Here is a 25557-nt window from a genome sequence, read left to right as displayed (position 1 = left end):
GCAGAGAGGAGGTGTGCCAGGGGGAGGGAGCAGGGCAGGAGGGAGGCTGGACTGATGGAGCTTTGCTCCACTAGATCCTGAGCCTCAGTGTTGGGCTGTCCACCTGACACGGAGGCTCTGAATTCTATGCTGACCTTCAGGTCATCGTAGAATTGAGTAACCCCATTGCAGGGCTACTCGCTTTACCCAGGGGTAGGGAATGAAGGTCCGATGAAGTGGTGGGGGCTGCCTGGGGCATAATGGATGCAGTTGCAGCCATTTTCAGCGTCTCTGAAGCCCTGCGCACCGGGCAGCTCAGTATTGGGCTGATAAGCTATTGTGGGTTGCCTTTGATAGACCTAGCCAGTTTAAATATAGTAGGATGAAGAAAAACTAGAAAAGTTTGCTTTTACAACATGGAGTAATCATAAACCCTCTGAAATATCTATTACAATATTTTATTTCTACTTGCAGTTATATAAAAACCGAGGAGTTGAATGGAATGGACTTTTCTGGGGTTCTCATTTTAGGTTGTATTGGGTTTTTAGTCATACTAGTATGAAAATTATTCAGCGCAAGTAAAGATTGGCTGCTAGTATTATAGCCAGGCTTCTATCTGTGTTAAAAAGAATGAAGCGTTTTACGAGGTGTCATAAACCAAATACTTTCATTCAGCTGTCTGCCCAGATTATGATGTTAGGTCGATGGGCTGAGTAGTGATGTACTGCACAGAGCAGGCAGCTGTCCTCAAGAGCATAAAAGAAACTTATTTATTGGTCCAATCCTACTGGCGCCTAATCCACTGGAAGGCGCTTTTTGTCTGTTGCAAAAGGAAACATCTGGGGCGCATGGCCTGGCCTCAGGTAGCTGGCTCTGCACGCCAGCAGCCACTGGGCACCCACTCGCACATGTAAGTGCACACAGGAGGTGACAGAGAGGCAGGGGTGGGTTGAACAGGACAGGAATGGGGGTGGGCAGGAGAGAGGATTGGGATTGGGAAGGGAACAAGTTTGTCTACAGCAGTGTCAGTTGAATTCTAAACCAGTTCCAGACAGTGGCCTAGCTAAGGGGGTGCAGGGGATAGCAGTTGCACCGGGCATCAAGCTTTAGGGGGGCAAAAAGCTGAGCTTGACACTAGTGACCAAAATTGTGAAAATCTTGGTATGTATCAATAATACCATCATGTTATATATTATTGGAAAGGTAATTTAATGCATAATGCAATGAAACAAACTGCACAGGAATATCTGGTTTCTATTGAAAGTTAAGGCCAATTAACCAGAAAATGAAAACACAACTGCCTTGTGGAACAAAAAGTGGATTTGCTTAACTCCAAACTGGCCTATGAGACTGTAAGTTCTGAGTGCCAATGAGTTGTTGTTATGATACAGCATGGAACCAATAACTTTTTATTTATTTAATTAAATTTGATTTTGTCATGCAGAGGGCTACAAAATGTTCTTTGACCCCAGGTTGTAGATAGATGCCTTAGCTATGCTACTGACTGGGGGAGGCAACAGAGCAAGTAGGTGGTGAGCTGCTGGGGGAGGACATGGGTTCCTCCCAATCTTCACTTTTTAAAAAACCTGGGTGTGACATTACTTCCGGTTGTGACATCACTTCCGGGGCAACATTTTGAGCTTGGCACCGGGCTACATGATCATTAGCTACGCCACTGGTTCTAGGCCACAATCTCCTGACCTGAGTCCATGTGGACTTGCTCCAGGTAACTTTCTGGTGCAGGTGTGAGTAGACCTGGAGACACAGCACAGGCCTATCCCGGAGCAAGGGAACAAATGTTTGCTTACTCCAAGTTGGTACCCGGAGGTTGAAAAGCCCCCACAGGATACTGTGGGTGCCGTGTTGATGCTTCTGTATTGCCATGTGGGGAGTTAGAAATGCACTGTAAAAAAACTAACTTCTTTTAAAAAATTGAATAAAACAGTTTTTAACTTTATTTCAGTATTTCTTTTGACTGTCACAAAGTCGTCTAGTTTCATGGGCTGTCTTTATCCTCTGGGAAACCATCCTTATGTGTTGGCCAAGGCCCCTCAGGCATATCCTAAAGGCAGTTTGAATAATCCATTTTACTCCTGGTCTGTGGGATAAAGTGCAGCAGAGAGGTGGGCTGAGGTTTTGTGACTGTGGGGCAGGGCTGTTGCACTTCCTTATTTTCCGTAAGATGCCACTTTAACTGAGCAAGCAAGCCACAAGGGTGCTGCTGCAAGAGCCTCAGTCCTGAATAGGGCCAGGCTCGTAAAAAAGATTTACAACATTGGATTGTCTTGTAATAGTATTGCTGATCTGCTCTCTAGTTTGGGTGGAGAAATGGATCTGATGTTTTACCTGGTGTCAGTGTTAGTTAGAGCTGTAGCTTGATTAAAAGCCTTATCTGTTTTCTCATGCGGGTTTTGGTCAGTTTATTGTCTTTAGTTTGTCCATGCATAAAACCAAGAGTTTTGATGGTAAAAAAAAAAAAATCTCTTTTACAAGCTGTTCCCTTAAAACAACATAAGGAACTCAGGGCTGTTATCCCATTTTCAGAATCCAGGTTCTTCCTTACTCAAGTGCCTGTTCTGTTCTGGGTCTTGTGCGTTGGCAGGAAGGCAACTAGCCTTTCATTTAGTGATCCTAGCTAATAGCAACTGCATGGTTAATTGAGCAAATTCTCCCTACTTAACCTTTATTGCCCCCTCTCCAGATGCAAAAATAGACCTGTATGGCTTTCTAGTTCAGCAACCTCTATCTCATTCCCTGTTCCTGTACACCAGAGAAATCCATGAGCAGAACATGAAAACAACAGCTCATTTCTGCTGTGTATCCCCCAACAACAAGCATTGATCCCCTGAACTTGCCCAGTGGGTATATCTGTTTTTTTTTTCAGCTGTTTGGATTTTTTTTCTTGCACTATTTGTGCCTAGTGCAATGCATAATTTTTTTCTCTTTCCATTGCTTACAAGGCTGACCTGATGCTGTTTGTTTTTGGCCTTGCTGCAGCAAAATGCGACGGCAGTTGTTATGCTCCTTCCATTAGCAACATCTGTCCCAGACTTGCCTGGAAGACTCCCCATGGGCCTTTTAGTATTCCTTAGTGAGTGCTCTTGCTGGATCACACCATTCTTGATCCTCCCAACAAAAATTGAGTCGCAGGATGTGCAACACAATCCCCTATGCTCCTGCACCTATCTTGACCGTAGAATGACGACAATACTGCTCTGGCCCATGTTCTCAAAGCATATGAAGTGGCTACTGATCCTGGGGTTACTCCTTCCTTAGGGACATTCATAGACTGTGACAGCAGAGCCAGTTGTAGGGTCTAGCCCTTCTCATTGTTGTGCAGAAGGGATTTGTCCAACTTCAAGGCAAAGGTGGCAGCAGTGAAAGGTGTGCATGAATATGCATGCTAATCATTCCCAGAGTTGGGAGTGTTGGCTCTCTGGCACCTGCAGTGGTGTAGCTAGAGGGGGTGCAAAGCACTAAGCATATGCCTCTGTTTTGCTTCCCCCCACCCGAATGGCTCTGAGGGGATGCTGCGTGGGATCCCTTGCTTGCTGCGGTGAGGCTCCCTGTAAAACGTAGTGCTTTGCATCCCCTCTAGCCACTGGGAACGTCGGCTTGCATGCTGATGGAGGAGGGGGTTTACTTAAAAAGAAACTTGCTGCATTTTGTGGCACACTGTTCTCAGCTGAGTTCACCGGAAGCAGATAATAAAAATACTTCCTATGTTGTTGCTTTTTTTAAATAGTAGTACATAATCTCAGTACTTTGTGGCTTGTGGTGTAATACTACGAAGATGTGGTTTAGCATTATCTTCTGATGTTGTTTGGGTTTGAGACCTAGACTATTCCTAAGGATAACTGTGTTGTTCAAAATAGTGATGCAACATACGCAGCATTTTAATAAAAAGGCTTTGAACTCTAGCGATCGAGGCTTCAGTGCCAGGATAGCCTTGCTGCCCTTACGCCTGTTTTTGGATTACTGTGCTAGTGTCGCTCTTGCTGTTCTTCTCCTACTAACCTTAAAAGACCTCTGGACTGTTGATTGCTAAGACTTGCAACCTTTGAGCAGCTGGTTGGTTGATTTGGAAGTAAAGTGCGCAGTGCTTTTTGCTACACTGTATGGAGAGGTATGGAGTTGGCGCAGTACGGTGCCTATGAGACTAAATTGTATTGGGACTTCCCAGGTTGAATCTAGTCTTTGCCATGAATTCTCAGTAAGTGGAAGCTACGCCCACTCAGGTCCCCAGCTGCAATGTGAAGATAATAAAACTTACTTTACAAGGCTGTTCTAAGAGTAACATTGGTATACATGGGAAGTATTTTGCACATTCAGAAAGTGCTACACAAATAGTATTTGTTGTTGTTGTTGTTATTTTAACAGTGTTAGCTGCTCATGCCACTGTAGAAGGGAAGCATCCTAAGTTGGCTTGTGACATCTGCAAGTTATGATGCGATCAAAACAGTGACTCTTGGGGTTCTACTATATCCGTGGTTGCCAAACTTTTAAAGAGACCCTAGAAGTTGTTGCCTGATTTATAAATGCCAAGGGATTTGGCTATAATAATGGTGACTGGGCAGCAGTGCCTCCCCCCCCCCCAAGCAGCTTGTGTAATCTTTGATGCACATAGCCTACTCTGCCCTTTCAGTTTCACATCCCAACAAAAATGGGGTCATGACTCACTGGGACTCCTGGACTCACAGTTTGGAAACTACTGTTCTATATAGTGTGTTAACTCTTTAGACATACGTAAGGTTGTCCTGTAATTAAATTAAGTAGTTCATTATATAATTTAGCATTAACTTCTTAAAGATCTCTGGCAAGCATTTTAAAAAAATGATCTCAATGCTGTATTCTTTAAGAAGGTAGTTTGTTTATTTTTTAATGTCCACCATCCCCAAATTGAGTTCCTTCTGTAATTATGATTTTAAGGGTGTGAAATAATGAAAAATTTTTATATTCACTTTAGAACAACTCAACTTTTGCGATTTCCCAAAATAATTTGGACAGTTGTAGCGCAGTGAGAGCACTGAGGTTTCTGTTGGAGATCGCCAGCAACCCCCAGAGAACTACAATTCCCATGGGCCAGGATGACTATTGCAGTGTAATCTGTGGTGCAGCTATGCTCACAATGCTTGATTGAGACGTACAAAATTATGCAGGGGATGGACAGAGTGGATAGAGAGAGGCTCTTTACACTCTCACATAACACCAGAACCAGGGGACATCCACTAAAATTGAGTGTTGGGAGAGTTAGAACAGACAAAAGAAAATATTTCTTTACTCAGCGTGTGGTTGGTCTGTGGAACTCCTTGCCACAGGATATGGTGACAGCGTCTGGCCTGGACGCCTTTAAAAGGGAATTGGACAAGTTTCTGGAGGAAAAATCCATTACGGGTTACAAGCCATGATGGGTATGTGCAACTTCCTGATTTTAGAAATGGGCTATGTCAGAATGCCAATGCAGGGGAGGGCACCAGGATGAGGTCTCTTATTATTAGGTGTGCTCCCTGGGGCATTTGGTGGTCCGCTGTGAGATACAGGAAGCTGGACTAGATGGGCCTATGGCCTGATCCAGTGGGGCTGTTCTTATGTTCTTATGGCTGTGCTGCGGCAAGTGTTCACATTTCAGACTCTCCTTGCCTTCAAGTTTGTTTGCGTGTGCTACAAAATATGTGGAAAATGGATTGTTTATATATTTTTTAAATTCTGAATTTTGCCTGTTTCAAAGCACAACTTTATGTTGTTGTTTTTAATAATATTAATGTTGTAATTTTCAGATTCTTCACATATACCTCAGAACTTGAAATGTATAACACACGATTTAAAGACAGTTATCTGTACCTGGACTACTGCCTCTGCAACCAGCCTTGGAATTACATATAGATTTTGTCCCACTTTCAGGTAACAGTTTCTGTGCAGTTTCTTATGAAATCTATCCTATAGCTATGACATCATTCATGATCATGATCCTGTCTGTACTGCTTTGGAATGGGACCAGTACATATCTACTTGAAAACACCAGTTTCTAATGTATAAATGGCAGCTGGGGCCCCAAAGTTATTAAATTTCCAGACCATGCTTCAGCAAAGGAACTTGGGGTGATTAAAAATGCTGAGAATAGAGAACTGCCTAAAGGCTCTCCGTGATCTGTCATAATCTGAATTGGATTCAGGTGTGAATTGGAACCAACAAGTATTAAGAATAAAACCAAGTTCAGATAAAACCTCTTTGTTGTCTTTACGTATTTCATGATGGAAATCGGCCAGGAGAAAGTTATGCAAATGTTCTCAGAATGAGAGCTCATGACTGGGGCACATCACTGTCAAGTCCATTCTAGATTTAAAGCCACCTGCCGTATGTCAGATGGCAGAAACACTTGCAGTACGTCTTCCTTAGGAGATCCTGAAATGTGAGGCATGATATAGAGTGGGCCAGCTGTATTTGCGGGTCCTGTATACGTGAATTTAAAGAACCATGAATTGAAAATGTATTTGGGGGTGGAATACCACATACCTTGCTGTAGCCTCCTGCCATTTCACCAATCTCTCTCCAGCACTTTTTTGTTCATGAGTTACGCAATTAATATTATGCAATTCAACATGGTTCATACAATTTTACGCCATTTTATTTGTGGACTGGAGCACCCACATTTTTTGGTATCCACATGGAGTCCAACCCCCCATGGAAACGTTGGCCCACTGTATTGGAGATGTTCTTTCAGATGCCCGGAGTCTGTGTTGAGTAGCACTCTGACACCTTGAACTAGACCCAGCAACAAATGGACAACCTCTGTAGAACTTTTAGAAGCAGTGCAACATGGTTCCTTTGGCCTACTTCCATTGATTTTTGGCAAACTGTAGTTCTTGGACCATCTTCAGAGGCAGTATCACACCAAGCACCTTGCCATGGATTACTGGGGCAAGGTCCTGGCCATCAAAGAGTGTGTGCAGCTAGTGCAGCAACTGAAACTGGAAACAATAGCTCCTGGCCTGCTGCCATCACTTGGTAATCTGAATGCAAGACCAGATCCAAGAGTATCCCCAAGTTGTTTATACCCATGCGCCAGTCTATCTTCCTGTTGAGTGGCGCAAAAGTGCTTTATGGCACTTTTGCGACACTCCTGGACTGGCGCAAGGGACTTGCATCGGCCCGAGGGTGCATTTGGATTGCATCCTTCGAAAGGTTGAATGTCCTGCCTTCCACCCTCTATGTGCCCTCCGTAATTGCGTGATTGGGGGCAGGATATGAGTGTGTAAATGTGGGAGGGTGGGACTAGGCAGATTTGTAAGGTATTGTCTGAACCAACCCAATGCCTGTAGGATCAATATTTCTGTTCCATTTTACACTTTTGAAAATGCTTTGCTGCAGTCCCCTGTGACCGTCTTCACCAGTGTGTGTTTCTTTTCCTCAGCTCTTCCACTGGCAATTGTTCAGAAACCGCTGATAAAGTGGCAGATTTTCCACTCATGTTGTTTGACCCTTTTACCATAAAAGTGTTCACCTTGAATTCTGGAAAAGTAATTGCTGAAAACACATTCAAGCTCAGTGATATGGATATCTGTAAGTATATGCAGAGATTGTTCTTCCTTCAGTATGTCATGAATCTTGGGCATGGCTAGTCAGGGTCTCTGAGAGGAATTTTATCAAGTGGTACAAAGTTGCTTTTGGGCCCCTTTACAGAGGGGGAGGGGTGAAACAGAGCAGGGGAGGGTTGTGACAGGAGAGCAGAATAGGGGCAGGGAGGGGCGAAATAGGGTGGAGGGTAGTGACAGATGGAAAAGTCTTTGGAACCCAAGTCTACCAACCCATGTGGCATCAGTAGTCTCCCCAGCATCCCCACTTCTGGTAGTGTTCCCCAGCATCCTGTGTGGGCAACAAGGGGCAACAAGACTGAGGAAAACGTAAGGTCTCAGGAAATTTCTGGGCCCCCTCCTTTGGCTCCTGGGCCCTCCTTTTGACCCAGGGCCCGGTTACAAATTACCCCCTTTACTCCCCCCCTCTCCTAGGCCCTGTGGCTAGTTGCCTCTTCCTTTCAGACTTCTGGGCCTGCCTGTGCCCCTGAAGAAGCTGTTTTGTGGGAGGCTGGGCAGGATCTTTGGTGACAGATTTCAGCAGGTCATGTTGACTTGCAGGCAGTCAATCATGCTCTCTCTCCCTCTGTGCACTGGTGGTGCAATATCAATAATTGGTTATTAGTATCTAGTGATACAGTTGTGCACTGCAGTATAATACCAGTCCTAAAAAGAGAGGTGCCCAGTCCATAGTAGCTCTCCATGTGAGCTGATGCAGTGATGCCAACGTGGGAAAGTTTTGCCCTCTGGAGGCCTCTTTGAGACAAGAGAACATTTGTTCCTTTGTCTCAGGGTAATCGATATTACTGGTGCGAGTCTATGTGGACTTGGGAAGGCAGATTGATGCTGGGAAGGGGGTTATGTTTTGTTATGTGCTGCTGCCAAAACTGTCCTCTTCCCAGTCCCAATCTGTCCTCTTTCCCATTGCCTCCCCATCCCCCCCCCACCCTCTGCATGGACTTAGCCATGCCTTTGGATGTCCACTGGTGTCCACTGTCACATAGAACCGATGTGGTGGTGGCCAGGCTGCACACTCTAGTGAAGCAATCTCCAAACCTTTTGGCCAGAGGGCCTCATTGAATATCTGGCGTGGTGTTGCAGGCCGGAAAAAAAATTGAAATAAAAAATTTAAATAAATAAATTAGAGATGGAACTTAGACGAGTGAATGAATGAATGAATGAATGAATGAATGAATGGGTTCATTCATTCAATCTCTCTGGCCCCAGAACACCCTCCAGACACAACCAGAGCACAACTCTGGTCATGTTCAGTTGAGTGGGTCAGAGGCTTTCAGGGGACAAGAGGCTGGCCGTGGGCCGGATAGAGGCATGTCATGGGCCACATCTGGTCCCCCTAAAGGCCTAGTGAAACAAGGCTGTTCGGGTTTTTTAAAAAACTTGTGTAAAGGTATCAAGAAATAATTGCCTGATGGGCATCTCTGAAAGGAGGATTCTACACCAGAGAAACTACTACAGGGAAAGCACTGACCTGAGCTTTCATGGAAGACACACGTACATTGTACTGTCCTCTCTGGATGTGAGCTTGTATATTTATGGTACGGTTCCTGTGAGTGCAGAACTCTACTCGGGGCTTTTTCCTTCCATCCTGAAAATGCATTTATTCAAAAGCCTATCTCTTGTGCCAGGAAGTAAAAGCTTAAACTTAGCTGTCTTATGGTTCTTTCTCTGCACATACGCTCATACATAGCAGAAAGAGACTAGAGAAGTGATTGGTAAGGTTTTTATATTTTATACTGTATTATTTTGTAGCATGGCACCAACTGTGTCTATATAAATCATGTTGCTGAGACGAAATATAGTCTCCTTTGGAATATTTCTATGAAGTTCTCTTGCTAATTTTTAATCAGAGAAATGGAAGGGTGAGCACTTGGTTGGAGAATATAGAGATTGGAGATGGATTAGAAATAAAGCTTGTCCTTGGAATTCAGCCAGTCCAGAAACTTCCACAAAAGCACCTCATCTCGCATTACAAGTTGGCCTCTATGTAGCTAGAAGCAGCCAAATTCAGCATGGAACATACAGCTCTTTTCAGCTGGCTTTGTGACAGTCATGTGTGCAATAGTGTCATTTTTCCCCCCAAGGTACTTGTTATAAACGCCTGACTTAGATGCTGTTGCCCCACCTTAAGGTGCTCAGAGCAGATCCATGTGGAATCAGGTGGTGTGGATTGGGTGCCCTTTGGGGAGAAAGGCAGTTTATAAGTCCAATAAATAAACTCAAATGCGTCATTTTGGAGCACAATTTTAGTCCATAGATTTCAAACATTGGTTTAACTTTTCACTGAAGTGAAGTTGCTCAAAGGCGGGGGCAGATCCAAGTAGATCCGTTCCGGCTGCTGTGGTTGACACAGGGTAAGGGAATGTTTGTTCCCTTGCCTCAAGGAGACCTGCGGCTGCTTCCCTGGCCCCACTGAATTCGGCAATTGTCATTTTGGTGCTGCTGGAGCCCTGGGCGCTAGAAAAGCTTAGAATGGGGCTGTAAGGTTGCAAACCCATCCACACTTACTTGGGAGTAAGCTCCATTTACTCTAATGGAACTTACTTCTGAGTAGATGAGCATAGGATTAGACTTTAAGTGAGCTACAGAACATTGTCTTTACTTTTGATAATACCTATTTCCATTTGGTTTGTCCAAAGGGAAGGTATTCTTGAGATGTGAAAAGAGCAACTGAGTAAACTGATGCACTCCTATCAAGAAATATATAGATTTATAAAATTCCAGTCTGTGGTGATCGTGGGGTATACATTCAAAGTAAAAAGAGACAGCAGTTAGATAATGGTTGCCAGAATTGATCCCAAGCTGTTCTGAATCAGGTTCTGCCTCTTCTTTTTTTTCTTCCAAGCATTTGTTCCCCCCACTCCGCATATTTATAGTTTGACTCCTGACTTTTCAACAAACACATTGTTTCTGGAGTGGAAAGATGGTGGTGCAGTCTTTCCACAGAAGCTGAGTGCCACTTGGGAAATCCAGATTCTGCGTAAAGACCCTATGGAAGAAGTGGCACAAGTAAGTTGTTGTTGTTTGGTGATTTTTATCCACCCCAAATTTAACAGAAGTAGATCAATTTTTTTTAAAAGGAAGCTTTTGAAGAAATAGAGTTGTGGGTCTTGGGGGAGAACCCGTTCATTCACAAGAGGCAGTGGTGGGGCACCTCGGGGTCTGGACCCAGAACTGGCAGCACAGCAGCCTCAGCAGGGTTGTGGGGAGAGGGGTCACATCACTTCTCCCCACTGCCTGGGGGGTTCTCACACCCCCTGTCAACAGAGGTTCATGGGCTGGACAGCTTCTTCTCCAGCCAGCAGCCTAGCCACATCCGCCCTTCATCCTTGGCCCAGATGTGTTTTATTCTGAGGACCAGCCTCTTCAGGCTCTGCACCTTCCTCCCTGGGAGGGACATAAGGCTGGTCACTCAGGCCCCCTTCTCTTTGGTCTGCTTCAGCTCCTTTTCCTCCCCGTGTGCCAGATGAAGCACAGAGGCTGTCGTCTGTAGAGCTGCCCCTGGGAAGGGCCAGGCTCCTGTCCAAGGCTGCCTCCTCCACCACATGGGCCAGGGGGCCTCCAGGAGGCTCATGCATTCCTGCCTGGCTGGCCGAGGGCCCACCCGGCTCTTCCTGGCTTCGTTGTCCTGCCTGGGGCCGGGTTGGGCCAGCTGCTAGCTGCCCATGTTGCAGTGGGCTAGGTCATTGCCCCTCCAGCTGAGGTGGGAGCCTCTGACGCTGGCACAGGGTTGCACAGCCCCAGTTCTTTCCCCTCCATGGCTCAGAGAGGCAGAGCTGTGGCCTTCTCCCCACCGCAGGCTTGGTATGGCAAGGCATGTGCATTCCGGCTGCAACCCACCAGTGTTCTTCCTCAAAAGCCTGTAGGTTGGGCTGCTCCACCCCTTTGTGGCTCACTGAGCGGGCTTGGGACTCCACCTACAGCAACTCTGGGGTTTCATCACACTCAGAGGCTGCTGGGGCTACGGTTGGCCGCTACTGCTGCTGTGGCCGCCCAGTCTGGGTGCTGGCCATCTGGTGCCTCCCTCCCCTGGTAAAGCAGGGGAACCATGTCAACAGTGTAAATTGTATCATTTGAATGTATTATATACATTTTACTTAAAACATTTGTAATACAGTCGTGCACCACTTAACAACAAGAATGTCGACTGGTATCCCTGTTGTCAAGCAGGGCTTGACACTATGCAAAGCCTCTGAAGGCGAGGGAAGCTCTACTCCCCTCTCCTCTGGAGGCTTTTTTGAACCTCCCAGAGGCACAGAATACCGGAATCGTGCGAGAGATGCAACTTCTGGTTTCCTCCAGGAAATCAGAAATCACATCTCATTGGGGCATTCTGAGCCTCGCAGAAATATCAGTACAGTGTGCGCCCCTTAATGACCTTCTGGACAACGACGGATCGTTTATGTGACGGCTGCCGCTGGTCAGGAAGCCACACCCCCCAAGTCTCTGAAGCTGCTGTGCTCCCCTTGCCTCTGGAAGCATTTCTGATCTCACTCAGAAAAGCTTTTGGAGGTGAGGGGAGCAGATCTCTTCTCAGCTTCGGAGGCTGGGGGGGGGTGGCCTCCTGACCAGCGGTGGCCATCACATATACGATTCATCACTGGCCGGATGGTTGTAACTCTTTAATTGATTGTCATGTGTGAGATATTCAATTTGCAGACCATCCCTTTCAAAAATGTGTTTGGCTTTTTTTTTTTTAAGTAACTTTACTTTTTCAATTTTAGAAGACCTATCATTCACAATTGATGGCTGTTGACACTGTCCTCCATTGGAACTGGACGTCCGACATTCCTTTTGAGTGTACCACGCACTATGTCAGGATTCGCTCTTTCCTTCACGAGAGAGACTTTCCTGGGAATAAGGAGTGGAGTGAATGGAGCCAATTTGCTAATATTTCTGGTACAGCAATGCTGGGGCACAAGTCGCACATGAGCACAGATTGGAGATCAACATTGCTAGAGTGTAGTGGTGAAGTGCTGAGTGAATGAAGGGTCCTGTAAAGTAAGGTTGCTTGTGTATATGACGGCAGAATGTTGAGAGCAAGTGATAATATCTAGGGTCTCACCTGAAAGCCCTTGATGAAGCTAAGCAGGTCCAGGGATTCTCTGAAAGAGACTATCTGGAAACCCTATGTATGTTGTGTTGGGTTCTGGGATGGATGAAAACTGGGATGTACGTGTAAATGCACAGTGTTAATCACAATAATACTAATGTGTCTATAGAACGATTAGCCATTATATTGCAGATGGGAGGAAAGCAGGGATGGCATGCAGGAGCTGGTCTTCTGACTCGGTGGCTGGCTGAAATGAGCCAGAGACTTCCTACCTCATACTCCTAAGCAGTGGTTCCCAAACTGTGAGCCATGGTTTCCCAGAGAGCCATGGAAACCAGCCAGGGGAACCACGGAATCCTTATGAAAATCCCGCTACCCTATACAGTTGTGCCTTGGCATCTACAGGGGTTCCATTCCTGGAACTGCTACAGATGCCTAAACCCATGAATAATGAAATCCACTGGTCAGGCATCCAAACTCCTTGAAGGCGACTGGAGCTGTGCTCCTGTTATGTCCAGAGGGTATTCTAAGTGCTGGGGAGGCCTCCCTGTCCCTCAGAATGCTTTCTGTGGTCTCTAGAAGACCTTAAAACATCACTTCCAAAAATTGGAAGTGATGTTCTAAGGTCTTCAGAATGTCTTAGAAGGCATTCTGAAGGTCAAGAAGGCCACCCTTTGCCTCTCTGACCCTCAGAACACCCTCTGGATTTGTCTGTGGAGTGCAATTTCAGGCACATTAGGTGGGTCCAGTTCAGCCCCCATTGCAGATTTGGCGGACCCACACTGAGTCAAATCTACAGATATAAAATCTGCTAATAATGCAGTCCAATCTGTAGAATGTGTAGACTGAAGCCCTAATGGGGAGCTGTGGTCAATGGCCTTAGTAGGTCAGGGGAGCCACCAGTCAAAAAAGTTTGGGAACCACAGTTCTTAATTACTACAGTACATTGTTTTCTAGGGATTGTTGTGAACTTTTAGGTGGTCTGGCAAATGCATTTTGATGCAACCAGGCAAACTACCTTCTCCATCACTAGAAGTATGAATGTTTATGAGATGGATTATGCCAACATTAGGGGTATTTCCTCACAAAGGTTTTTTCCAGGTGCTGATTTTTCCAATATGGACCTTAAATGTATGGCACCTTTAGTATTAATGTCTCTAGTCTTTTAGGACTCCTTCCCAGACAAAGTGGTTCGTTCCTCACTTTTACTTCATGACTAGGAATGGGTTAAGTCAGAATGCCAGATGTAGGGGAGAGCACCAGGATGAGGTCTCTTGTTATCTGGTGTGCTCCCTGGGGCATTTGGTGGGCCGCTGTGAGATGCAGGAAGCTGGACTAGATGGGCCTATGGCCTGATCCAGTGGGGCTGTTCTTATGTTCTTATGACTATTTTAAGAAAACTGAAAGGATTCAAATGCTCAACAAAATTTTTAGGGAAATGACAGTGCTTTCCCTCTTCACCCATGACATTTTCTTTTTTCCATTGCAGGGCAAGATACGGACTCATCCTTGAATACACTGCCTGCCGTGTATCCTATAGATAAAGTTGTCCTAGTAGGTTCCAATGTGACCTGCTGCTGTGTGTGGAAGACAGGACAACGTTTTATTACCCTGGGGTATGATGCTTGTGAACCTAGCCAGTGTCCAACTGTCCGACTATCCAATTTGAGCATGTTGATCTACGCCACTAATGTCCGTTCTTTTCCTTCCGGGACCAACGTATATTGTGAAATGGAATTAACAGAGAAAACGTATTATGGAACCGTTATATTTGCAGGCTGTAAGTATATAACACTGAAACAGGATAAACAGACACTTCTGTAGTGATGCTAATTAATTTCAGTAATATTTGGAATATGAACTGCCCCATGTTTAGTCATGACTCATTATAAACTGAGTTCAAATCCCCTTCAGGCTTAGCTCACAGTGGGGTTGTCACTACTGCTGGCAGCCATTACTCCCTGCAAAGAAAGCTTACCTCTGCAAAGTGGGAGCTGGAGGCCCTGGAGATCAGCAGAGCTCAAAACATGAAAAGCCTTTCAGACCTCATCGTTAAGACCTCAGGGCTCCTGAGCATGCTCACCAATGTCCCTTCCTATTGCATAGGACATAGTTTTCTGTGCATCCTGGCACAATTAGTGGGATCAGAAAGCATATTTAATTACAAATTCCATGCCAAGATGTTCCTAAGCATGCTCATGTTATGAGGATCCTCGTATTATGAGGATTATGACGGGTTACAAATCATAGTAGGAATGTGCAAGCTCTTGGTTTTAGAGGCAGCCTGCCTCTGATTGACAGATGCAGGGAGGGCACCAGGACACAGGTTGTGTCTGTTGTCTTGTGTGCTCCCTGGGGCATTTGGTGGGCCACTGTGAGATACAGGAAGCTGGACTAGATGGGCCTTTGGCCTGATCCAGTGGAGCTCCTTTTATATTCTTATGATATTATGCTCCTCAGAATGCTGAAGAATATCCAGGCCTTGAGGCAGAGGTTCCCAAACTGAGGTATTGTGATGCTGGAAGCCCTGTCTGTACCCCCTAAAGGGGTCGGTGATCACATCGCTGCCTTTGTCCCTCCCCCACAAGCAGTTACGTTGGCCCAAACTATCCCAGAGAGTTTGGGAACTGCTGCCTTAAGGATGAGCCCTACAAGGCCTTTCCTGTATCCAGCAAGCACTTTCTCCTTCTGGATACTTCTGTAAACTTTGGTTGAGGGTGGACTTATTTTTCAGGAAAACTTTAGACCAACCCTAGACATTCCTGATAATTCTTAGAAAAAGCTTAGAAAAATCAACTTCATTACAAGGCAAGCCTGTTTTTCCTTGTTTTGATACAAAGTCAATAATTGGATGGTTTCTTTAAGAAAGTGGAAAAATACCTCCCAGTATAAGACTTGTATTGGTTGTTCTGTTGTGTATAATAATGCTTTATAAAACAGTTTGGAGGCCCCTTAGGAAGGCTGAAAAGTGGTACATCGACCTTGGCACTTGCGGATTTTGCACCCACAGATTTGACTCAGTAAGGATCCCCTGACTGTCAGAAGCCCAACCTGTATCCTCCAAATGCAACCGGATCTCTGGTTGCATCTTGAGGGTGTTCTGAGGCCTGGGGAGGTGGACCTCAAAATGCCTTTTGAAGGTCCCCAGAAGGCTTTAGAATGTCACTTCTGATTTTCTGGGGAAAACTGGAAGTGAAGACACTGGTTCTCAAATTGGTGGGTCGTGACCCACCAGTTCGTGTAAAGTTATCCTTTAAGGGGCAAAGAAAAAAGGGAGGCAGCAGCACAATCCCCAGGTTCATGTTGCTCGGGGGGGGGGGAGTGAGGGGGTGCTTTTGTGGGCTTGGACCAGTGGCGTAGCTAGTGAGGGGCGGGGGGCGGTCTGCCCTAGGTACCAGCCTTGGGGAGTGACACCACAAATGACCCAACATCATTAGCATCGCGGAGATTAGGAGTAACCCCTTCATACTATATACTGCTGGGGGCAGAATTTCCTGCAGAATGCAATGCAAAAAACCAGGGTAAAATATCACCTTTCCATCTAATGTTATGGCTCAAAAACCGGGGGGGGGGGGGAATGCATGGAGCCCTATGGAAAGTGAAACCACACCATATCGCACATTTACTCGTGAGTAGGCAAACTTGCCTTAGTGCGTTGGAAAGGGCAGGCTGAGAGGAATCCAGTGACACCAGAATGGTTCCACTCCAATGAAAGCAGCCCCCAAAAAACACCCAAGAAGGAAGTTCCTCCCTCCAAGCAGACAAATGTATTGAAGCCTATGGAAAGCGAAAGTAAGCCACATGGTCACATTTACTTGTGAGTAAGCAAACGTGCCTTGGCTGTTGGTCAAGTCAGGCAAAGGGGAATGCAAGGCTAGCTGCATGGTCCCAGTCCGATAAAAGTAGAGCTTAGCAACCCTCCCCCCCCAAAAGATTAAAACAGAAGTTTCAGCTAGTAAGGTGGGCACTGGGGAGGGCTGAAAATCTCACTGATTTTTTTTTTGTGGGGGGGGGGCGTTATTGCAGGCAGGCTATAGAGAAAATTCACTTGGTGAAACAGGGCTGGCTTCTCCTTATTTAATTATCTGTTTTTCTTTATTGTAATTATAATTATTTTATTTTGCTTGATAATGTCACTTCCAGCCATGACATCACTTCTGGTGGGTCCTGGACAGATTGTCATTCTAAACAGTGGGTCCCAGTGTTAAAAGTTAGAAAACCACTGTCTTAACTCAAAACAGGCCAATGAGACATCCGGGGGTGGGGGGGGTGATACCCTAGTGACCAAAGTTCTGGGAATCATGGCTTTAGGAATAATACTATCATGTTCTATACCATCCAATGCAGAATTTCATCATTGCTTGTGGGGAAATATTCACTGCATTTATTTTCTGGCCATTATTATTATTAATTTCATGTCATGACTATTACTCTCTCTCAGTCTCACCTATCTCACAGGGTTGTTGTGAGGACAAAATAAGGGGAGGAACTACGTACACCACCCTGAGCTGCTTAGAGGAAGAGTGGAATAAAAATGTGAACCAATCAATTAATTAATAATATAATTAATAATTAATGTAATTGATAATTACATAATTAAATTAATTATGTCATATGGGCTAACAAATTTATGGGCCCCAGGTGTCCAGTGACCTAGCTGCGCCTCTGGCTTGGACAAGCAGCAGGAGGAGTAGGGAATCCCGTGCAGTCATCTGCAGTGCTCCCCGAGGCTCGGAATGTTGAGAAATAGCATGCACAACACCTCCTGATTGCAATGCAAAACTGGTTTGTGCATGCGTGTCGGGAACCCTGCGCAGCCCTTTGCAGAGCTCCCTGAGGCTGGGAATGTTGAGAAACAGCATGCACAATACCTCCTGATTGTGATGCAAAACTGGTTTGTGCGTGCTGTTTCTCAACATTCCGAGCTTCCTACTGTAAGTGAAAACACCCCCCCTTTCCCCCTTAACCCTCTTCCCTCCCTGCAAAGTCTTGCTTAGGGGAAAAGTTTGGGAACCACTGTTCTAAGGCCTTCTGAGGCCTTCATACATGGCCTCCCTGGGCCTCAGAGCACCCGCCAGCCACGACCAGAGCATAACTCTGGTTGCGTTCAGAGGTCTGGCATGCCCTGACCAGCGAATTTCACTTTCTGGAGGTTTCAGCATCTGCAGTGGTTCTGGGAATGGTTTATAAAAGGTTCATAATATAATATGAGCTACCACCACATTATTCCTAAAATAGAAATTAGGCCAAGATTTGGGGTTCCACTTGGGTGAGGTGATTTCCTGAAATTGGGAGAGTGGAGTGGGGCAGGGATACCAATATTGCTTTTGTGGATTTTGAATACTTCAGTCCAGTCTCCATTCCTCTTATCATGAACTTTATTCAGGCTCTGGTTTTCTTTGCACATGAACCTTTACTCACATGGTGCACTGCTTCATGGGTTTTGTAGTTTGTGTATCTGGTGCAAACATAGCATAGTGCTGTATATGCAGCAACTGGGACACATAGCTTCATAAATGAGACTAGAATAAGTGCCTCAAGTTATCTCCTATGGGCAAAGGATTCTACTTCAGAACTGACTGGAGCTGCATGTTCAATTTGTTCTTTGCTGTATACCAGGAGTGCCCAAACCTCGGCCCTGGGGCCACTTGCGGCCCTTGAGGCCTCTTAGTGCGGCCCTCAGGGAGCCCCCAGACTCCAATGAGCCTCTGACCCTCTGGAGATTTGTTGGAGCCCACACTGGCCCACTGCGACTGCTCTCAGCGTGAGGGCGACTGTTTGACCTCTCGCGTGAGCTGTGGGATGAGGGCTCCCTCCACTCCTTGTTGTTTCACGTCTGTGATGCAGCAGCAGCAAAGGAAAGGCCTTTCATAGGCCTTGAGCTATTGCAAGACCTTCATTCATTCATATACGTTCATCTTTAATATATTCATTTATGTAAACTTATGTAAATTTATTCAAATTTTAAATTTAAATTCTTTTTTTCCCCGGCCCCCTACACAGTGTCTGAGAGACAATGTGGCCCTCCTGCCAAAAACTTTGGACACCCCTGCTGTATACTATACAGATGGATTATTGCATACCTAAAGTAAGCGGAAATTGTACATGGTGAACATACATTTTTGCCTGCATTACCAGACTGAAAACTTGGAAAGTTTTTTCCATGGCATAGAGTTCAAAATGTGTGGAAGTGCATGTAGCTGCTTTTGCTTTTTCTTATTGCCACTGCCTGCTTTTCTTTTTCTGACGGTTATAGACCCCCCTGATGTTCCACAAAACTTGAACTGTGAAACGCAGGATATGAAGAACCTAATGTGCAAATGGGGAGTAGGAAGACCAACTAAATTGTATGGCCCAAGAAGTACAAAGTACTCTGTACTTGAAAGGTAAAACTTTTTATCAGAAGAGGATTAATGAAGCTGTCTGAACACAACCTCATTTGCAGCACGTAGGCTTGATCGCACAATAGGCATATCCGCTACTTTGACCTTACCTTAAGATATGTTGATTTCAGTGGGATTTATGCGCAACTTTTTCTATGCATTAGGCAAAAGAACTGTATTAGGACAGAGTAGGAACAGAAGAAAGGGAAAATGAAGCAAATATTTGAAATATCACTATGGTATGGATAAATGAAATAAGCACAAGAAAATGTTCCTAAATGTTTCACTTTGAGCTCTAAAAAAGGTTAAAAACAAAACAGGGCCACTCTAATTATCCTTGGGGGTTCCATTTCAGGACCCCCCATAGATAATGAAATTTGCCAGTTTTGGGGCCCTGTGTTCCCCTTGTCCAGGGAGGAATGGCCCTCAGAATGCATTCTAAGGACTCTGAGAGACCTTAGAAGGTCACTTCCGGTTTTTTTTTTGTAAAAATCGGAAGTGGCATTTTAGGCCTTAAAAGGCTTTAGGAGGTTTTTACAAAAAAAGGAAGTGACCTTCTAAGACTTCCCAGAGGCTTTAAAAGGCATTTCAAAGGCCTTCAGAAACTCCCCTTGTCTTTGGGGACCCGTGGATACTGAAATCCACAGGTTCCAAATCCGCAGATAACATGGACCCACCTGTATTTTAAATTCAAATTCAAAAACTCTGCCTAAAAAGTGAGATCCTTGAGGTAAATAGCAGGATTGATTCTGTGTCTTGTTAAAATATCGAGCAAACATAAGAACAGCCCCACTGGATCAGGCCATAGGCCCATCTAGTCCAGCTTCCTGGACTAGATCTCACAGCGGCCCACCAAATGCCCCAGGGAGCACACCAGATAACAAGAAACCTCATCCTGGTGCCCTCCCTTGCATCTGGCATTCTGACTTAACCCATTTCTAAAATCAGGAGGTTGCGCATACACATCATGGCTTGTACCCCATAATGGATTTTTCCTCCAGAAACTTGTCCAATCCCCTTTTAAAGGCATCCAGGCTAGACGCCATCACCACATCCTGTGGCAAGGAGTTCCACAGACCAACCACACACTGAGTAAAGAAATATTTTCTTTTGTCTGTTCTAACCCACCCAACACTCAATTTTAGTGGATGTCCCCTGGTTCTGGTGTTATGTGAGAGTGTAAAGAGCGTCTCCCTATCCACTCTATCCATCCCCTGTATAATTTTGTATGTCTCAATCATGTCCCCCCTCAGGCGCCTCTTTTCTAGGCTGAAGAGTCCCAAACGCCATAGCCTTTCCTCATAAAGAAGGTGCCCCAGCCCCGTAATCATCTTAGTCGCTCTCTTTTGCACCTTTTCCATTTCTACTATGTCTTTTTTGAGATGCGGTGACCAGAACTGGACACAATACTCCAGGTGTGGCCTTACCATCGATTTGTACAACGGCATTATAATATTAGCCGTTTTGTTCTCAATACCCTTCCTAATGATCCCAAGCATAGAATTGGCCTTCTTTACTGCCGCCGCACATTGGGTTGACACTTTCATCAACCTGTCCACCACCACCCCAAGATCTCTCTCCTGATCTGTCACAGACAGCTCGGAACCCATCAGCCTGTATCTAAAGTTTTGATTTTTTGCCCCAATGTGCATGACTTTACACTTACTGATGACAAAAAAAATTGTCATCTGGCTTATAGCCAACTTGTCAGTAGATTAAAGATGCAAACGTAAGATTTCATCATGCCGTACCGAGGAAAGGCCATCCAGAAGTGGATTTAAAAACATAATATCTTTATAACAAGGGCGGTATAATACAATACAATGTGAGCTAAGGATTCAGTAACTCCAAAATTAGTCTACACTTAGTATACCCTTTTTTTATTATTGGGGCTTTGGTTGAGGGGGAATCCTAGTGGTTCCAGTTTCTCTCCTACATACCTTAGCATTATTTTTTACAGTAAATATTTACTTATTTTCTTGTAATACAGATGTATTCAGTTTAAGTCAGCAGAGGACAGAACACCTTGTTTTTCTCCTATAAAGTGCAGCACTTGGAATTTAGCAGTATTATTACTTTTTTCTTTACGTTTACAGAATATCTGGGAAAAATATAACAACAGACTATAATGGACTGGCTGAAGAGATTTCCTGTAATTTTCAAATTCTCAACAAGCAGACGGCACATCATGTTACTGTTTTTGCTTCCAATGATCTTGGTCAATCAGAAGCTTCCCTTGAAATTGATGTGAATCAAAGAAGTAAGTGCCACAGCAGTAGTTCATTTTTGAAGTTATTAAGGGCACAATCTTAACTTGCACAATCTTAACTTGTGCACTTCATCCAGCACAGGTTTGGGACCAGAATCGGCTCAACTTGAGGCAAGGGGAAATCTCTCCCCTTACCCCATGATGCGCCGCACTGGCCCCGATGGGTCTTCTGATCTGAGCCACCTCAGGAGGTAGTGCAAATCTGAGGAAACCGGAGCTGCTGTGTGCCACTCAGGAACAGGGTCAGGATCAGGCATAACAGTCAAATAGGAACGCCCGCTGCCCACCCTCCCTTGTCCCAAATCATCTCCCTCCCGCCTCTTCCCTGCCCTCCCCACTCCCCTCCCCCAGATCCCTGCATCAGCTGAGCTCAGTCGATACAAAAGTACCCCGCCGGGTCTGGATCCAGCATAGGAAGGCCAGCGCAACTCCATGCATTGGCCTCCCCAACTCTAAAGTTGGCATAAATATGCCTTGCAACACATTTGTGACACTCTCGGTTTGGCAGAAGTAACTTGTGCCAGCCTAATTCGGGGGTTAGGATTGCATTGTAAGAAATCAGCCCCCCTCCTGTGAAAGTGATACAAAAAGAACTAGGAATGTGCATTTGATTTGGAATGAATCATGTTCCACTGAGCTGCTCCAGTTCTGAGGGAACTCAAAATGAAGCGAAGTTTTCCAACCCAAACAAAGCCATCAATAGCAACTTCTTATGGGTAGCTGCTTTGTCTCATTTTGCTCCCCTGGCTTTTGTTTGCCTAATTGTTTAGTGGGCAGGGGCGCCTGCTAAAAATTAAAGCCCCTTAAGGATTGTAGTCTACTTTGGTCCACCCTTCTGTGCTGCACCTCACACATCTTTGGCATAGAATACATCAGCAGTTTTAAACCGGTGTGCCACAAATGGGCCTCAGATGTGCTGTGCGAGTTTGGAGCACAGTGGTTGAAAACCACTGAAAATCCCTTCTGGGTTCTGCAACTCTGTTTCTAGGACAGCTGTCTGCAGTAACAAATTGTCTGTCCTTCCTCCGCCGGCTATAAGGAAACCTGGAATATTCGCCAAGGAGGCAGTGGAGGAAGAATGACAGACAATTCATTACTACAGAAAGAAACAGAGCTGCAGAACCCAGAAAAGTCTTCTGGAAGTGACATCACAAGAAACCACAGAGATGACCAGAGAGATCAGTGCACTGTAAATCTGAAAATCGCTGGAATAAATGATAGTTGCTAAAAAAAGTATTGTTTTTGCAGTTCGTCCACGAGCACCTTCTCACCTAGAAGCGATTAGCTCTAACTCAACTAACATCAGGCTGTCTTGGTATCTGGATGGCAGTTTCACGCATATTTCACTTCGTTGTCAGATTTCCAGAAGCAATTCCAGCAAAATACTGGTAGGTATCTTTGTTTAGCTTTACATTTTCTCCTAACTGCTTGGTATGTTTTGCAATAGGGTGGTTGCCATTCTATACAGAAACCTCATGAATGGAAATTCATTGTCGAACACCTTTTCAAGCTCTGAGCAAAAGTAACTCCATCCTTGTATAGGTGCTCAGGAATGCCCTGCAGGCTTGTGGGATCCTCAACCCCCCCTTTTCTTTTTTGCACAGATCCTGTCCCCTTTATGTTGAAATAGATCATGGTTCAGAATTTCATCGGCACTGACCTGTTTTTTCTCTGTATTGAGATTTGGAGCTCAGTGATACAGCATGTTATAAATATAATTTTCATTCATTATAACCCTCGCCTCCTCCCTCCTTTAGTCTCTGTCAGACTTTAGTTCCCTTCTGGGTCATCTCCCCTTTCACACTAGTCACAGTAGCATGGCAGCCACTTTCCCGTGATACGATTGTAGTGATTTTATTTATTTTTTTCATGTTTAATACCACTCTTCCTCTAAGGAACTCAGGGTGATGTACATGGTCCTTTGCCTCCTTTTGTTGTCACAACAACCCTGTGAGATAGATGAGGCTGAGAGATAGGTCACCCAGGGAGCTTCATGGCTGAACGGAGATTTGAACTTGGATCTTCCAGGTCTAACACCAGAATCACTATACCTTCCTGACTCTCATGTGACTAATTGCATGGGACTCTCCTGTCTGATTAGTTGCTGCATACCGATCAGGTAGGAAAGACCTGTGCAATCAGCACTGTCTATGTGGTGGTATCATTCGAATGCAGCCTACAAAGTGAGATGACACGATGAGATAGCAGTTCCTGCAGCAGTGTGCTGCATGTGAAAGAAGCCTTAGAGTGTAAGGTCCTAGAGGGAAAAGCTATTGTTTGGGTTGTTTAGGTTCATGCTAAAGTGCCATGCACGTAGACAGCATTTCGCAGATATATGATAGTTGTATTTTACTCCAGGTTGGACCCTAAGGGTGCAATTCTAACCAGGTTTCCAGCACCGAGATAAGGGAACAAACATTCCCATTCCTTGAGGAGGCCTCCGTGATTGCCACCCAACTGCATGATTAAGCACACGCCCCACTTGCACAGCTATGTCAGTGTGGGAAAGTTGGTTAGGATTTGGGCCTAAGTGGCTCTTGTGTGATGGAATGGCCTAGGAGAAAACTGGCTTATGAACATTGAAATAAACAAAAAAAACCAGTAATGTTTCTAGCTATGAAATGCCTTTTGTCATGAAGAACGATTTGTTTTTAAATCGGCAGAATGTGCCTCTGGAAGGTGCGGAAAATTCACGTTACAATACCACCATCAACAAATTGCTTCCCTATACGACGTACAAGTTCCGAGTTCGTTGTTCAGCTGCTCCGCCCCTTTTCTGGAAATGGAGCAATTGGAGTACAGTTTTTTCACTTACAACTTCGGAAGCCCGTAAGTTTCTTGAGTAATTGGTGTTCTAAAGCAGAGGTCTCCAAACGCCCGCCCGGGGGCCAGATGCGGCCCACAGTGAGCATCTATCTGGCCCATGGCCAGGCTCTTGTCCCCTGAAAACCTCTGGCCCACTCAACTGAACATGACCAGAGCTGTGCTCTGATTGCATCTGGAGGGTGTTCTGAGGGCCAGAGAGGCTGAGTGAATGAGCCCACTCATTCATTTAAGTTCCATCTCCAATTTATTTATTTAAATTTTATATTTAAATTTTTTTCCGACCTTCAGCACTGTGCCAGATGTTTCATGTAGCCCTCTGGCCAAAATGTTTGGAGACTCCTGTTCTAAAGCATTGGTCTAATCTTCATCATGAATGAGCCAGGAACATAAGCATTAACCCCTTAATTACACCGGTTCCTTGATTTATGGACGTCTGACTTACAGGTGCCTGAATTATGGATGACTGTGTTGGTGCTTTTGCTCAAGTGTAGTACATCTTTTGTGGGGCTCTCGCACAGGCATAATAGTGCTGGGCTGGCAAGAGCCAGCTGTTTCAAGATACTTATGTTTTAACTTCTGGACAGCCTTCCAAAATAGAATTGGTAGGGACTTGATTCATTGATAAGCCGTTACTTAGTGAAAAAATCCACAGACCAAAGTAGGGTAAGACCTTTCATTAGCATTGTAAGGTCCTTTCCTTTCCACACCCACGCCCCAGCAGGTTTGCCATGAGAAGGACATATCCTTTGGTATCCAGATCCTTTGTGGTCCCAGCATAAAGAGGAGTAGAAAAGGAGGGTTTGTTGGCTAAGCATCCAGGCACCCAATCAGGTCTCAGAGTTCAGTTATGGGGAGGGAGTTGCTTCCCCAGCCCTTGGAATACAGAGCAGCCCTCAGGTAGCCTGTCCAGAGACTGTCTAATCATTGGTCGAGAGGGTCTTTATGTGACTTGAAGCCCTCTCCTTTCTGGGCTTTCTCTCCCCCATCCTCCTGCTTTACCTAGTCCTGTCCTACATTTAAAAGGTCAGGCTCCAGGGCGGAGAATAAAGCAAGTTTATTTTTGTAAGTTAATTGAGTGCAGTCTGTTGCTTATCTGAAGTTTGCATTCACCTTGGCTCTACAATAAGTAGAATTCATACAATAAGGTATGAATTTGCAGATTACATGTTTGTGCTCAGGATTTTGAGAAACGTTAGATTTTGTAAATGCTATAATTTAACTTCCATGACTGAGAGCTCAAACTGCAACACAGACCTAAATTGCTGGAAGCCCTGCTGGCCCATTAAAACATTTGCAAAAGCAGCGGTTGTGAAATGTTTTATGTACTACGAATGTTCATATCCCATCGTTATTATCACTGGGGCTTAAATTATTTATTTGGGGAATTAATCAGCAAATATAAAGGCAGTTTCAGGAGGATCAGGGAATCTAAGCCTTCTCCAGCTCTGACCTTCCCTG

The 25557-nt window shown here is 45.1% G+C and overlaps 1 protein-coding gene across 1 annotated transcript in view; it reads left to right on the top strand.

Moving 5' to 3' along the window:
- LOC136639870 (leukemia inhibitory factor receptor-like) overlaps window positions 1-25557 on the top strand; it is a 93610-nt gene that overhangs the window by 39922 nt on the left and 28131 nt on the right. Inside the window, exons 3-11 of the mRNA XM_066614466.1 lie at window positions 5757-5880; window positions 7391-7539; window positions 10414-10577; window positions 12293-12467; window positions 14111-14401; window positions 18878-19007; window positions 21101-21264; window positions 22522-22661; window positions 23937-24102. Coding sequence (XP_066470563.1) covers window positions 5757-5880; window positions 7391-7539; window positions 10414-10577; window positions 12293-12467; window positions 14111-14401; window positions 18878-19007; window positions 21101-21264; window positions 22522-22661; window positions 23937-24102 — 1503 coding nt within the window. The remainder of the gene's footprint in view (window positions 1-5756; window positions 5881-7390; window positions 7540-10413; window positions 10578-12292; window positions 12468-14110; window positions 14402-18877; window positions 19008-21100; window positions 21265-22521; window positions 22662-23936; window positions 24103-25557) is intronic.

The sequence above is a fragment of the Tiliqua scincoides genome, chromosome 2, assembly GCF_035046505.1.
Source record: "Tiliqua scincoides isolate rTilSci1 chromosome 2, rTilSci1.hap2, whole genome shotgun sequence".
Classification (NCBI taxonomy): Eukaryota; Metazoa; Chordata; class Lepidosauria; order Squamata; family Scincidae; genus Tiliqua; species Tiliqua scincoides.
This window is presented reverse-complemented; position numbering and strand designations above follow the sequence as displayed.